The sequence below is a fragment of the Pleurodeles waltl genome, chromosome 6, assembly GCF_031143425.1.
Source record: "Pleurodeles waltl isolate 20211129_DDA chromosome 6, aPleWal1.hap1.20221129, whole genome shotgun sequence".
NCBI lineage: Eukaryota > Metazoa > Chordata > Amphibia > Caudata > Salamandridae > Pleurodeles > Pleurodeles waltl.
The window spans coordinates 123,652,315-123,667,590 of NC_090445.1; the positions used below are offsets into that span (position 1 = coordinate 123,652,315).

A 15,276-nucleotide genomic window follows, 5' to 3' on the forward strand; every position below is an offset into this window, starting at 1 on the left:
TTATATGTTAAGGATGTACCCTAAATGTTCAGTTTGGCAGCATGTTTGTTTTTGTAATTGAAGTTCCCACCACTGATGTGTGTTAGATGATGCCGGTTGGAACTTCATGGTCATATGCAGCACTGAAAGATTCCAGCCATACATGACTTTCTTATTTGTTTAAATTAGCATGTCATTTACATTTTTATTGTTCAACTATGCAGAATGTACATGAACTGTTTTCCGTCAATTAAAATATAAACTGCATGAACTCCCAAAGAAATGACATGCTAGCCATTTAAAACAAAAGAGGTTGCCAGCTAAGCCACGGTAATGGCCCAGTGAGCTTGACGCTCCCTTCTGACAAACTGGGTTGTTATGAAGGTCCTGAATTTAGTTCCATCCACGCAGACTCAGCCTTGCATCCTTCTGAAATTTGTAACATGAGCACCATTTATTGGGTAATAGTAACAATACTTCTCTAATTTCCTTAGTTTAGTCGAGCTGTGATGTCTCTCTATTCACCTGCAGTATAACGACATTGCTGCGGAATTGTAATAACTTGTACAGTTGAGTTGTGTTGTCACAATGCCTCCTGCAAGCAGCAAAGTTGAAACGGATTTGAGAGAAAGCAGGTACAATTAGTAGCTGCGCTGCTCTTTTTTTGTGACAGTACATTAAAAGAAAAAAAAATTGCTGTTGCATCAAGACACTGTATACATCTTTATACTCGAGGCGCCGGAGTGTCATGATGCATGCAAGATGGCACTTGTAGGCATATTCATCATTGCGCTTCATTATGTCTGGGATTTGACAATTAAGCCGTCATACAGACTTTGGGGACACCCCTTTCAGTCATTGGGTGTCTTCAACAGCTTCTCGCAGACATTGGCAGGATACTGTCAATGAAGTCTTGGGTCAGCCTAGTAGATTATTCGTTTCTCACCTATTAGTGTATACTTCTAAAGTATGCTAAAATTGATGGATGGACTGCTTGAATAATCTCAGCCACTGATAATCACTCATGGCCTTATTCCAAACCATTGATATTTTGCACACCATAACACATCAGTTTGGACAAGCCATATGCAATCATTCTTGACACTGCTCCAGTGGTAACTGTCCAACCCAAACTGCCAAGCTAGTTCCTCCCTGAATTGGAACACAAGCAACCAAGGACTGCTTTTTTTTTTTTTTCTTTTCCCGTTTGGGCTCATCAGCTGGGGTATAACCTGGTTCCAGTGACACAGTGTACACGGGCCCCGCGTCTGGTCATACCTTTCCCACTTAGGGCGACATGCTTAAATATACAAAAAGTGATGGATGGAACCTTTGAATTAATCTCCGCTACTGATAATTACTCAGACCTCATCCCAAGCCATCGTTATTTTGCCCACCATGCAACCTCAGTTTGGACACAGCTATATGCAAATCAGTCTTGACCCTGCTCCGGTGGGAACTGTCCAGTCTGAAGTGCCAAGCCAAGTAGTCTCTGGATCGAAACACAAGCAACCCAGGACTGGTTTCCCTCCACCTCCACTTCAGTGCTTGCATTGAACTGCAAGCACTCTGTGCTGCTGCTTCCCTCTCGGGTGTCTCACTCCTGTTTTCAATAGTTGCATTATTATCTTTTTGCTGATGAGGAGCAGCATCAGCAAAAACATTGGCAAAGCCAGATAGGTAACGCCAGTGCTTAATTTGAGCTGGTGGGGCCACCAGAGCTTATCTTTGGGAACAGGTACATATTTTTCTGCATCAAGATATTTACCCAGGGCAAGACTGGGAAACAGACACATTGGAAAGACGCAGGAAGAGAAAGACTGAAAAACCGTCACAAAGTGGGAAAGCAGGAACCTGCAAGAGTGAAATAAAGGGGCAATGAATGTCTAGGTTTAAGACTACCAGCCTTGGTTTTCCGTGCACTGACATTTAATCGGCCAGATACCAGACTTCTGAGCAGAGCTTTCGACACACTTTCTTTGACAAACTAAGCACTGGGTAACGTCATTTAATTACAATAGCTATTGACTTTGACAGTACTTTTTTCAAGTGTCTCTGCTGATGCCTTCCAGTCTCTAAACAGACTGATACTTTCTACTGCTCCTCATGAAAAGTAATTGAAGAATGTGAAATATAGTGATTCACGAACTGTTCTGGTGTCCTTGGCGCATACAATTTCTGTTAAGATTTCAGCCTCTACGTTATGGAATCCAAGTACCGTAAGTGAAGAGACTTTATTGCTAATCTTTGGGCTCAGTGGTCCTAGGACTGTCAGTTTTCATGTTAAAACATCAAACGTAGTGTCAGAAAATCTTTCAGAGGGCCACTGGACAAGCAAGGCAACTGGTTCCAACAGTGGTGGTTGAGGCCTTTTACTCCTGATGTCACTGAGCCTAACCTACCATGGGTTTTGAGCAACTAGGTCAAGGAACCCCATCAACACTTGGTGATAGCATGGGTCAAGCGGTCCAAGGCTTCTGTGGGGAAGGTAGGTGCTAGATGAACAAGGTTCAAGACTCAAAATACATTCAGCAACTCCATATCGGTTGTAGTGCTTTCCTCTTATCTAGTTTCTAAGCACATACATAAACCACTAGAAATGCACTTCTGAGGTCAAAGAAGACTTTTATTGTTGTTAATTCTTCCCCAACCACAATTTTTCTGAATGACGAATTAGTAGCTTTCAAGTCCGCGTTAATCAAACAAAATATATCAGTTTGCAATATACACAGCAGGTTATATTTATAAGATATTGAATGCAAAGCAAAACAAATACTTCACCGTGTGGGAACTATTCACAGCTTCATCTTTCTAAGGTCTGCAAGCTGAGGACCCCTGTCAGCCGCGAGAAAGAGAGATTCATCTACCCACACGGGATTGCTGGCAGCTGGCGCCAAGCTCCAGCACGAGGTCCGGCAGATTCGAATCTGACCCTCTGCAGCCTGTTACCTTCGTTACAAAGGTGTGCCCCCTCCTCTCAGACCTGGGAAACTGAGCAAGCCTTTTGGAGACTGGCCAGGTCTCCAAGACTACTCCTGTTCCCAAGCTCAAGCTAAGAAAAAACAACACCCATGTACTCTCTCTTATCATGTCTAGTCTACTGTGAGAAAAACATCTTGGTTCATCTTGTGCAAAAACACAGCTTGGAAAAATACAGCTTGGATTCTCAACTGCAATGTCTAACTCCACGTTAAAGGCAATGGGCAGCTAACCTAGATATCAAATGCAATGTCTAGTGTCATGTCAAAGCCAATAAGCATCTAAGCTGAATACAAAATGCAATGTCTTATATCATGTCAAAGCCCATAGGCAGCTGAGCTGAATACAAAATGCAATGTATAATATCATGTCAAAGCCAATAGGCAGCTGAGCTGAATATAAAATGCAATGTATAATATCATGTAAAAGCCAATAGGCAGCGGAGCTGAATATCATGTCAAAGCCAATAGGCAGTTAAGCTGAATACAAAATGCAATATATAATATCATGTCAAAGCCCATAGGCAGAATATCTGAATACATCATGTCAAAGCCAATAGGAATGCAATGTCAAAGCCAATAGGCGGCTAGACTGGATACAGCATGTCAAAGCCAATAGGCAGAATACAGAATGTAATGGCTAATGCAATGTCAAAGCCCATAGGCGGCTAAACTGAAAGTAATGGCTAATGCCATGTCAAAGCCAATAGGCAGAATACAGAATGTAATGACTAATGCAATGTCAAAGCCCATAGGCGGCTAAACTGAATACAGAAAGTAATGGCTAATGCCATGTCAAAGCCCATAGGCGGCTCAACTGAACAAAACATACCATGTGCTACTGGTGAACATTGAGCAACTAATATGCGCAGTGGTGAAACACAAAGTCATTGGTCAAAACAAACTTTATCAAATGGCAGTACATCGGTCCAGATAATTGCTTTTATGAAAAAAGTATATAAGAACAAAAAGTGAAATACGACATACTCATGCAAAATACATAGCGCTTCTAAGACAGTTATACCAGCGGTTTCCAGGCAGAGCCCTAAGTCCAACTTCCCTCTGCACTATAAGTAGTTTTGCCCTTCTTCATATCAGAGTCTTTGAAGCCCCACTGCAACATTTTAGAAGTCAGTGTTGCAATGCAGTAGCGCTTTGTGGTTGAACCCCTGGGCTGTCTGGCACTGCAAACAGTCTCACTCGCTCCTGCTTTTATTGCGATACGGAAGTCCCCAGAGACGCTGGGATGGACTGGAGCACAGGCCCATGATGATTGGTATTCTTTTCGCTTCAGGAAAAGTGGCTTGTCATCCTTAGCATTTCCTTGGATGATGCAGTAAAATCCAATGATCCCACTGGCAAGTTGAGGTCAGTCACCCAGCTTTTGACGCTTTATTTGGGGCTTTGGGCGCATGGATCAGAGTTTACAAGCTGTACATGGGATGGGCCTCCATCTTGGCATACGGAGCGCCAGGGCGACTGTCCTTGCTCTTAACACCAGCCTTTTCTATCCTATGGGGTAGCCGACTTTAGCCTACTCACAGGGAACAGCTGGATTGGTGCAGCAATGAATCTTGCGGACACTTTCTTCGTGGTGCCCAATTGGTGCAACAGTAGCTTTCTTCATGACGGCCCTCTCTGGCATACAGCCTGATCAGTGCTGCTGCCTCCTTCTCACACCTTGTTGTGAAAATCCACTCGTCAGGACCTCTCTCCCACCTGGCGCTCTCTTCTTTAGAGGGTCCCCCGGTCTCGACAGGCAGGAAGGTGCTGGTTCTCAGGGTCCAGGTGGTAGTTCTTTCCCTAGGTGATGTCTCCCTTATCAAGCTATAAAACCTTGATCCCCAGTCCTGATTACACAAGACAGAGCTCTTGCTGAGCTGCTCCTCGTCAAGGTACAGCCCAGGCTGGCTGCTTGATGGTTGACGATTTTGAAGATTCAAACTCTCCTTTCTATAATCTATTTCCAGACATGGATGTGATTTAACGCCTCATGCTTTGAAGTTTGTTACGATGGAGTGCCAACTTTAAAATGGCCACATCTTTTTCCTGTCCTTTGCCCAGGAAGCAGTCAGTAACAGCAGGAGCAATTCCAACCCCGATATCCCCACAATATAGGCTTTGTGTAATCATGGACCACACTTGAATGTCAGCCTCACTTATATATGCCTAACAAAAGGTTACAAAACTCCCCAGTCCTACGTTGTATGATTCCCTTATCAGTCCAATCTCCCTCCTGAGATGTGTCCAGGCCACAGTGACCTTTCCAGAATCAAAGAGCACTTTTGACGCCTGACTGCCCCTTCCTCTAGTGGGTGTCCCACCCAGCTCTCAGGAATGTAGCAATCCACAAATCTGTCTGGGGGACTCTTCCACCTCCACATGCCTTCATCAAGTACCTGGGCTTCCAATATGGGACCCATATGCCTCTATACATTGTACCACTCATAGGGACACATTCACCACACCACACACACACACGGCACAGTGCTGCATACTAACACCGTGGAGCCCAAGGTTGAGTTAAGCACAGAGTTCTGGTACTTTACATGGACACAGGAAAAAAGGCCTGTTCATGCTACTTAGCTTCATTACAAAAACAAGACATGCTGTCACCAACGCACTCGTGCTTTTTAACTTCTGGTTCACACTTATGAGGGTAGAGCTTCAGGCACCCCTCCCGGTCTCAGCAATATCAGTCTGTGAGACAGGCCTATGTCCTGGTTCATACACATCATTTTTGTTTATCCATGACCAGATATCAGGCAGCCCAAGGCTTCTCAGGGGAAGTAGGTGCAAGGTGAACACAAGCGGAAGACTCAGAATACATGCATTAAATCCAGTAAATGAATGTCCCATTAGTTACTTACTTTTTATGAAAAAAATTGTTTTATATACAAAAACAAAGTGAAATACAACATACACAGGCAATATATACAGCCCTCCTAAAGCAGACTGGCGCCCTACTTTCCCCTCTGCTAGTAGTAGTTATTTGACATTTACAATAGGTAACATCCAGTGTAGGCCCTGCTACAAGTCAGAGTCTTAGAAGCCCCATTACAACTTTTTAGAATTCAAAAATGTTCCAGCGTTGTAGTGCAAGGAGACAGAGCAAGTCCCCCCTGGGTTCTCTGGCCTGACAGTCAGTCTTTTTCACTCCTGCAGGTTTTGCGATATGGATGACCCCGGGAGTGTTTAGCACACCAGCGTCACAGTGGGCGGAAGCAGATGCCAGTGATGACTGGCAGGCTCATGGCTGCAAGCACGGTGGCTTGGTTTTCCGCGATGATCCCTCAGATGATGGATGCTGTAAGGCCTTCTAATCCCACTGGCAGGTCGAGGACAGTCACTCTGCTTCTGATTCTTAAGTCTGGTTTCCATGCACACGGGTCAGACCCCGTTGCATCTTCGTGGTCACACACTGTGTGCTGTGACAGCCCTCCCTCTTGCCATGAGGTGTACGAGGTGCAATGGCCTGTGTTCTTCACTGTGGTCCTTCTGGCATAGAGGGTCACCGTCTTTAGTCTGCACATGGGCAACGCCTGATCGGTGTGGATGCAAATCACTTCAGGGCAGGCCCCTCTGGCATATGGAGTTGCTGACTTTGGTCTGCGCACAAGCAACGGCCCAAAAGGTGTAAAAGTAGCATTTCATGGCAGCCTCGCCTGGCATTGAGGTTAGCCAACTTCAGCCTGAACACGGGCAACAGCCAAATTGATGCAACAGCTGCTTTCTCACACCTCACTGCTGGGATGCACTCTCCAGGGTCCTCACTTGAACCTCATTCCCTGCAGGCACTCTCCTCTCCTTCTCAGGGCCCTCTGTTCGCGGCAGACAGGCGCTGCTGCTCGAGGAAGTTCATCTTGATTTCCTTAGGCGATGTCCTCTCACCCAAATAGAAGGCTGGCAAATCTAGATCCACATCCAGAACTCTTGCTGAGCTCCTCCACGTGGAAGTACAGCCCATGCTGGCTGCTAGACATTTGACAGTTTGGGAGATTTTAATAACCAATTTCCATACACAGATGTGATTTAGTGTCTCTTGATTTGAAGTTCATGTAGCAGGGGGTGCCTCCTTTGAAGTGCCCACTCCTCTGTTCTATCCTTTGCCCAGGATGCAGTCAGTCACAGCAGGAGCGACTGCAACCCAGATGGCCCCATAACACAGGCCATTGGAGTGGTTGTAGATCGCACCTGAATCTCTAGCCTCATAGCCTAGCCAGTGGTTATAAAGGCCCCTGGTCTAGGTGTTTGTAATGCTCTTGTCAGTCACACCCATTTCCTGAGATGTGCCCAAGACCCACTCACCAGTGGCCTTTTCAGAATTAAAGATTCCTTTTGAAGTGCACAGGAGGGTCTGGCTTTCCCTTCCTTTACTGGGTGTCCCACCCAGCTCTCTGGAATGTAGCGATCCACAAATATATCTGGGGGGGCTCTTCTGCCTCAACATGCCTTCCTTAAGACCTGTGACATCCAATAATGGGACCCATAGGCCTCCATTTGTTGTACCACTCACAGACACTCCTACATCACAGCATGCACACATGAACGTTGCATGCTACCACCATGGAGGCCAGGGATGAGTTAAGCACACAGCAGCAGAACTTTATTACATGTGTGGGGTGGTAGGCCCTAATCCAGTGACATAGGTAAAACAGCTGTCCACACTACAGATCATTACTAAAACATGGTATGCTGTCACCACTACGGTCATGCCATTTAACTTCTAGTAAGGGTAGTAGCCCTTTACCACTTACAAGGGTAGCGCTTTGGGCACCACTTATGCTCTGAGCAAGACCGTAACCTGTGAGACAGGCATTCCCACAACCTGTGAGACAGGTGTTTGCCTATGACCAAAAACCAGGATCCAGATACCTTGCAGCTGGGGCACCCAGGGCAGGGGTGCATGTCTTCAACCATGCAGGGGATTTTTCTGTCCCCGCAAGTAGGGTTTTAGTTTCCAAAGTAGTCTACACTGCTTCCTAACTCCTGTTTCTTTCTTAATTTCCGATATTCATTGGAGAGAGAATGGTAACTTCTTTCAGCGTCATTCCTGTGTACATAATAAGAGATTTGGGGTAACTGGTATTTTATAGTGCCTTTCAAGTTCTGAGGGCATGCTCTTTTACATTATGTCTTGATAAATTTGACTTTCAGGTCTATTGCTATTAGAGTTAGAGTGGGCTGTTGGCAGAACATGTGTATACATCCATGAATTATGAGGTACATTTTGACTTTTTTGGGTTGGATTTTATGTACACCACACACTTGAGTGTAGTTGTTTCCACCCTGATGGTTGTCTGTTCAGAAGGAGACATGTACATCAAGAACAATAACTCTCAGAACTGCTGAAGTATATCAGATGTGAGAGTTATCTTCTTGGTGTACTTCCCTTTGGGCAGCAGAGTTGTTAGCATTTCAAGTCTTAATTCTTGTTACTCAGATTTCCTCAATGATTAAAACAATGCTGATATTCTGGTGTCATTTTAAGTTATTTCTCAAAGTGTGCCAGGCGGTATCTTTTCTGTCTTATCTTAACCCACCGTCTGTTAGCTGTTTGACAAAAGAATAAATGTGTGCGAGGAAGCGTTAATAAGCTACAGATCCCTTTGAACATGTTTGACAGCACCTAACAAGTTTGACACTTGCCAATGAAGGATTAGTGTAGCTATTGATCGAGACAGAACATTGGGGGTGATTCTGACCGCGGCGGTCGGCGGTCGCCGCCCGCCAAGCGGTTCCCGCCGAAAGACCGCGGCGGTCATTCTGGCTTTCCCGCGGGGCGGGCGGGCGACCGGCAGAAGACCGCCGGCCGGCCCAGCGGGAAAGCCCCGTCAACAAGGAAGCCGGCTCAGAATAGAGCCGGCGGAGTTGAAGGGGTGCGACGGGTGCAGTGGCACCTGTCGCGATTTTCACTGTCTGCACAGCAGACAGTGAAAATCTTTGTGGGGCCCCCAGGGGCCCCTCGACACCCCATACCGCCATCCTGTTCCTGGCGGGCGAACCGCCAGGAACGGGATGGCGGTATGGGGTGTCAGAATCCCCATGCTGCGCCACCATGGCGGATTCCCATGGGCAGCGGAAAGTCGGCGGTACACCGCCGGCTTTCCGCTTCTGGCCGCGGCTGTACCGCCGCGGTCAGAATGCCCGGCGGAGCACCGCCAGCCTGTTGGCGGTGCTACCGCCAACCTCCGCCCTGGCGGTATTTACCGCCAGGGTCAGAATGACCCCCATTGTCTTTCTCAAACATTCAAAGCCACAGTTTTTCTAAACCGCCTTTAAAAAGGTTCTTTTGTTGCAGTGCCTGGGAAAGAGTTGATTGAAAGCTCAATTCTTTGAGCACCTAGTGTATTCGTTTCCACACTCTTGCTTAAAATGTTGAAACCAAAGTGACTCGTAGTCTTTTAACATTTATTCAAGTTGCCCTGGTCATAAGTGTATTTGGTTTCCATTACTTATGACTTCCTCGCTTCCTTTGGAAATGGATAAGGTTTTGTTGTTTTTCTATGCAGCATATAGGAATGTAATACTGAAGATCCATTGATAGAAAATCAGGTTAATTTTTATCAAACCATCAGTAATCCTACTACTTTTCATTGGAATCACAAGAAGGAAGGTAGAATTGTTTACTGAGGGACTTACTTTCACTGTGCTGAAAATTAGGTTTGTGGATTACCTTGGTTCATTTTTTTTTTTAAAGTGAAAATTAGAAGTAATTTAAGAAGAAACCCTGCTTTATGTATTTTTAAAAGAATTGTAATTTCCTACTCTTTAGAAGTATTTAATGTATTTCCAATGCATTATATATAAAATAAGGAAAAGGAATTAAAAAATGTGGCCTTTATTTGTAGATTTGTTTTCTCCTGGTTGTAAAAGTGCTTCAGGATCAAGCACACGGGAAAGTGTTCAGTGTCTGTGAACGTAATGAAAATATCCATTATAGAGAACCACCTAATCAGATTTTCAAAATTAAAAATTGTGGAAGGAAAGCCTGTATTTATTCTTACGTATGTTTGCATTTTCACAGTCGTCTTTTTAACTGTAGTGGCAGGAAGAATACCTCTGCTATTATGTTTTTTTATTTCATGCTTTCTCGGACAGTGATTCTGGTTAGGAGTCTGTTTGCCATTTACTTTTCCAGGTTGTGGAGAGTTCTAGTTATCTATTTGTCAGAAAGTAGTAGGAGTCTTTAAATCTAGGTGACACAGACCTGGAGTGGATCTGGAGAGTTAATTAAATGTTGGTTACCTGTAGCATTAGTTGTTTTTGTCTACAATATGTCACTGGGCCAGCAAATAATTTCAAGTTTCCAGTCACAGTTAACATGATAACATAACCTGTATGCTTTGTTGTCTCAGATCGCATGACCAAGGAAAGAAGAGACACGTTTGTCATATCTCAGATTGCGGCAAGACGTTCCGAAAGACTTCGTTGCTGCGGGCACATGTACGCTTACATACTGGCGAGCGTCCCTTTGTCTGTAACTGGGTGGTGTGTGGGAAGAGGTTCACACGCAGTGACGAGCTGCAGCGGCACGCCCGTACACACACAGGTTTGTTTTACAGATATCCACTCAGTTTCACTTTGTCGTATAAATCCTTGTAGTAGAGGTCCAGTCCATGCTTGGTTTCTGCTGCCCTCCTATCACTGGGTCTGTTACATGAGAGTTTAACCCACAAGATTTGTCACTGAGTTTGCAGAAAGAGTGAAACACTATAACTAATATATTTTAGACACTGTTCCCCTAGAACGAAAGAGGTAGGTAACAGAATTGAATAAAATGATATATGGTAGAGCATCTGGGGGCTGAAGGGTGGGGGCGGTCCTGCATTTGAGGTGAATGACTGTCTGTATGACCACACAGTATGTGTTATGGTGTTTGAGTACAAGCCTGATCTAGATCCTGGCGGAGGGGGGATATCCCGTCCACTGTATAACGCTCCCATTATAGCTTATGGGGATCGTAATACAGCAGATGGGATATCTGTCACGTTTGTGACGGAGCAACCCCTCCGCCAGGGTCCAAATCAGGTCCTATATGCTTTACCTTTCATGAGTAAGGCTCACTTGACTATATTTTGGAGGCCATAGCAAGTTTGACGTCAGAAATTACTTTAGTGAAGCTTTGATAGTTTTATTGTCTTATTTTTCTCATTGTTTGGGAGAGGTAGAGCTGGTCTGTTGAGAACAAGTGGCAGAAACATTTAACAGTTATTTTCCTTAACAGGTGATAAGCGATTTGAATGTTCCCAATGCCAGAAGCGCTTTATGAGGAGTGATCATCTAACAAAGCATTATAAAACACATCTGATCAGCAAGAGTTTATGAAGGAGCAAGCTTGCGTCTGAGAGGTGAGCAAGACTCCAGCGGAGGACCGTGTTTTCTAGCAGAAGTATGAGTGGACCAGAGGACTGTGCAGGACTGCAGCAGAGGGCAGAATGAAACTACATCTTATGAATGAGCGAGATGTCCCATGAGGATTCATTCAGAATTCTACCTCTACTACCAACATGTCTGTTTGGGTCCAGCGTTCCAGTTCTCCACTGCACATGAGATTCATTTCTGTGCTCAGTTGTCTCACAAGTTCAGAGTTGCAGTGTTGGGTATTGTTCTTCCCAGTCAGAATGTTGCAGTTACCTTTTCCACACTTTGGGGGCTGTATATACAGGCTGAGTATGTTGTCAACTTTCCGCAATTGCTCTAATTTTCTGAGCTTGGCAGGCTGCGATTCTCTCCCACATCTTTCAAACCCCTCCTGCAATACACTGTAGTGGCTAGTTTGCCAGAGAATGCCATTCCTCTGTTTTTTCCTCACACAAAGCACCTTGGCTAAATTTTTGCGCTGTAACCACTATTTGGAAGTGATAATGCCTCACAGTCATAAGTCCCAAGGAAGCTGTCTCGTGCGGTGGTCTCCACACATGGCAGTGGCACAGGCGCAAATTCAATTGATGTTCTAAGGAAAATGAAGCTGGACTCTGCACTATCACAGGGATGTGGATACATCACACACTAACCCCTGCTACCACTGAAGCATTTGATCAACTATTATTCCAAGCAGGAATATTTCCCAGCACATTCCTTCTTTTATATTTAAATAGTGGGAAGGGAGAAGCAGCTGCCCTTGCCCTCAACCTTTATTAGAGTTGCCTTACACGCTTTATGCTGAATAATGAACTTAAATACTATATTATTTTTATTTAATTGTTTATATTTTGTTATTTTTCCCTTAGATGAAGCGATGATGGGTGGAGTTGCCACTGTTTGGCTCCGTAAGCCCATTCCATTTCAAAGACAATGTAATTTCTAATCTGCAATTTAAAAAAAGGAAAGATGAAAAGTTGTATATACTGTAAATTAGATTATATCCGCCATTGTGTCACTGTGTTTAAAACAACTTTACTTGGTATTTTTGAACTTTTAAATTAAAAAGAAAATGCTATTTCTATTTTATTTCTTGGTTGCATAGTATCAGTGTGGTCTGAGGCAGGTGAGGGCTGTATCTTTCCCTATTTCTGTTTAATTGGTGGATTAAAAGTGCCTTTAATGGATGGTCATTTCGCTTTTGGATTGACACTTTATAAAACTTTCTGGTAGATTAACAGTGCCTCCTGGGTGGACAGCAAATAATACGTCTGGAGAATTAACAAGGCCTGCATTATGGTTAATCCACCATTGCTCCTGGGAGCCTCAATACTGTACTTCTTAGGCGTTTTAACACTGCATCCATCCGGTTGGGTTGTTGATACTACTGGGTGGTTTCTACTTACCCTTACAGCCCCCTGCTAATACTAATGCACATGAGTTACGGTCTATACATATAATTCTGGCCACCGTATAAAGTACCTTGATTTGGCGCAACTCCCTCTGCTTATGCACAATAGCATTTGGTACACTGTGCTTCCACTTGATCGGTAAACATTACACATAAACCAGCATGTACCATATAGGCCAAACTGAAAATGACACCCTTTAAAAATACACTCCAAAGGACTCCTAGGAACCCAGTGAAAATCTGAACCCTTCATGACCTTGCCAGAGGTTTGAGGCACAATATAAGCAATAGATTATTGTCCCAGAAAGAGCTGTGGGCCTTGTCAGTTCTATGAAATTGTTATACAAATACCACAGTGAAATACAATTTCAAGTAATCAGTCACATTACAAAAGAAAAAAACCTTTCAGTATTTTATTTTTTTCCTCAACTAGTACAACAGTAATTATTAAAAGCTATAAATATGATACATGTCATCTGGGCTAGTTTAGTGCCTGCTTCCAGCCCGGGGGCAAATTTCCACTGCAAGAGACCTAAGCCAAAGTTTGCAGTAGTGGTAGTGCTGGGCTACACCACTTCAGAAGACTAGGTATGTGTTTACGTAGAGACGTCCTGCTTTAAACTGACAACTTCAGTGCATGAACATCTTTGCCGTACAGGATCATGCGTGGATAGTCCTCTCTTAAAGGGTCAGTAAATGCCAATGTCAAAACATCCTTACGAAACCCAAAACAAAACTGAGACACAAGTCCATAAAGGTTGAGCATGTTAGGATGAGATTATGGCACAGTTTTGTGATCAAGTTAATGTTATACAGTCAGTCATTAAACGGTATAGTGGTCATGGTTCACCTGAAAGCTGTTATCACCATACTGTGAGAGTCAGCTGATCTTGCAGGAGAAGCAGGGCCTGTCTATGTTGACCCCCATATAGTACCTGTCCCTGTAAATTTTTCTGCAACCTCATTTTACTCTGTTCCTTCATCATACAGGTCTTGTGAGGAGCCCCCTTGAACTGTCTTGGATGAGGAAATCTTGCTAGTGTGCTGGGTGAAGCCACAGTTTGTAGTTACAGTTTTATCTGTCCTTCACTCAGTAGACTGTGTCACAGGTGCCATTTGAAACTACATTCCAGAGAATATGGGAATTCCAACTGAATTGTCTGAATGGTGGTAGCTTATTGCATTATTGTTCTTTTTTCTACCGGACTAGGTCGTTTTGGACAGTGCAGGTAAACAGTTGTTCCATTAAGGTGATATGAGTGCATTTGGGTGTGAGAAATAGATCGGTCTTCATGTAAGCATCAACGTTGGCAACTATGGCCCTCATTTTGACTTTGGTGGTCTTTTTCCAAGACTGTGGAAGTGCTCCTTCCCTGCTGGACAACCTCCTCGCTGGACAAGGTAAGTCTGGTGTCCGGGGGTGTGAGGGGTTGTTGTGTGTGAGTGGGTGTTGTCTGCGTGTGTGAATGTATTTGTGTATGCGTAGTTGAATACGTGTATGAATGTACAGGTGAGTGCGTGTATGAATGCTGAGGTGAGTGCACGTATGAGCATTGAGGTGAGTGAGTGTATGGATGCTTGTGAGTGTATGCATGTATGGATGCTTGTGAGTGTATGCGTGTATGGATGCTTGTGAGTGAATGCGTGTATGTAAGTGTTGGTGTATGAGTGTATGCAAGGTGTGTGTATGAGGAGTGCGTGTGGGTGTCTGTGCATACATGCAGGGAGTGGGGGTGTTGCACTACAAGGTGGGGTAGGGGGCACTGTTCTGGTAGTGGGGGGTTCTAGTATGGTGGGGGGATATTAGGCTTGCGGGGGGTCGTCTGCTGGTGACAGGAAAGAAATTTCCTGTCACTGGTAGCCTTTCCGCCAGAGTTTTCAGGACGGTGCTACTGCAGCTGAAACCCTGGTGGAAAGCCGGGTCCAAATACCGCCGGCGGTCTTCATTGGACCACCGGGTCAGAGATTCTGATCTCTGGCCCGGCGGGTCCGACCGCCCTTGCTGTACAGGCGGGGATGTGGCGGGTTGGCGGAGGCGAACCTGCCAGATTCATTATGTGGCGGTCATCACCGCCAGCCCCATCGGCGGTGAAACCGCCACTGTGGCCCTGGCGGTCAGAAGACCGCCAGGGTCATAATGAGGGCCTACATGTTTGAGGACTGCCCCTCGTATTTGTATGATCTACAGTGTCCTCATGCAGTGCCCGGTTTCGTTGTCTGCCTGTTGCTACCCAGGTATTTTGCAATTATAAGTGCTGAAGGTTTCAAGATAGTTTTTGAATTTGTGCCATTAAAAAAGTGCACCATAATCAGTTTTCAGACAAGAAAGTCTGTGAGTTAATAACAATCTTTATGTTTTTTATTTCTGGCTCTCCACAACTGTGAGCTGGCTTCTACAGAAATCTGATTCTTCCTCAAGGGTTTTTCTATAGCTGACAAGTGTATCTGGTTTGTGCTGTTGACTGGTTTTACTCTAAGGCACTAAAGTGAAGTCACCACTTCCAGACAGCACAGCTTCTCCAACATGGTGTTTTGATGGGTATT

At 44.7% G+C, this 15,276-nt stretch overlaps 1 protein-coding gene across 1 annotated transcript in view; it reads left to right on the forward strand.

Annotated features, from left to right (window-relative positions):
* SP2 (Sp2 transcription factor) overlaps positions 1–12,399 on the forward strand; it is a 58,625-nt gene extending 46,226 nt beyond the window's left edge. Inside the window, exons 6-7 of the mRNA XM_069237517.1 lie at positions 10,316–10,509; positions 11,185–12,399. Coding sequence (XP_069093618.1) covers positions 10,316–10,509; positions 11,185–11,285 — 295 coding nt within the window. The 3' untranslated portion in view covers positions 11,286–12,399. The remainder of the gene's footprint in view (positions 1–10,315; positions 10,510–11,184) is intronic.
* Positions 12,400–15,276: the final 2,877 nt, after the last annotated feature.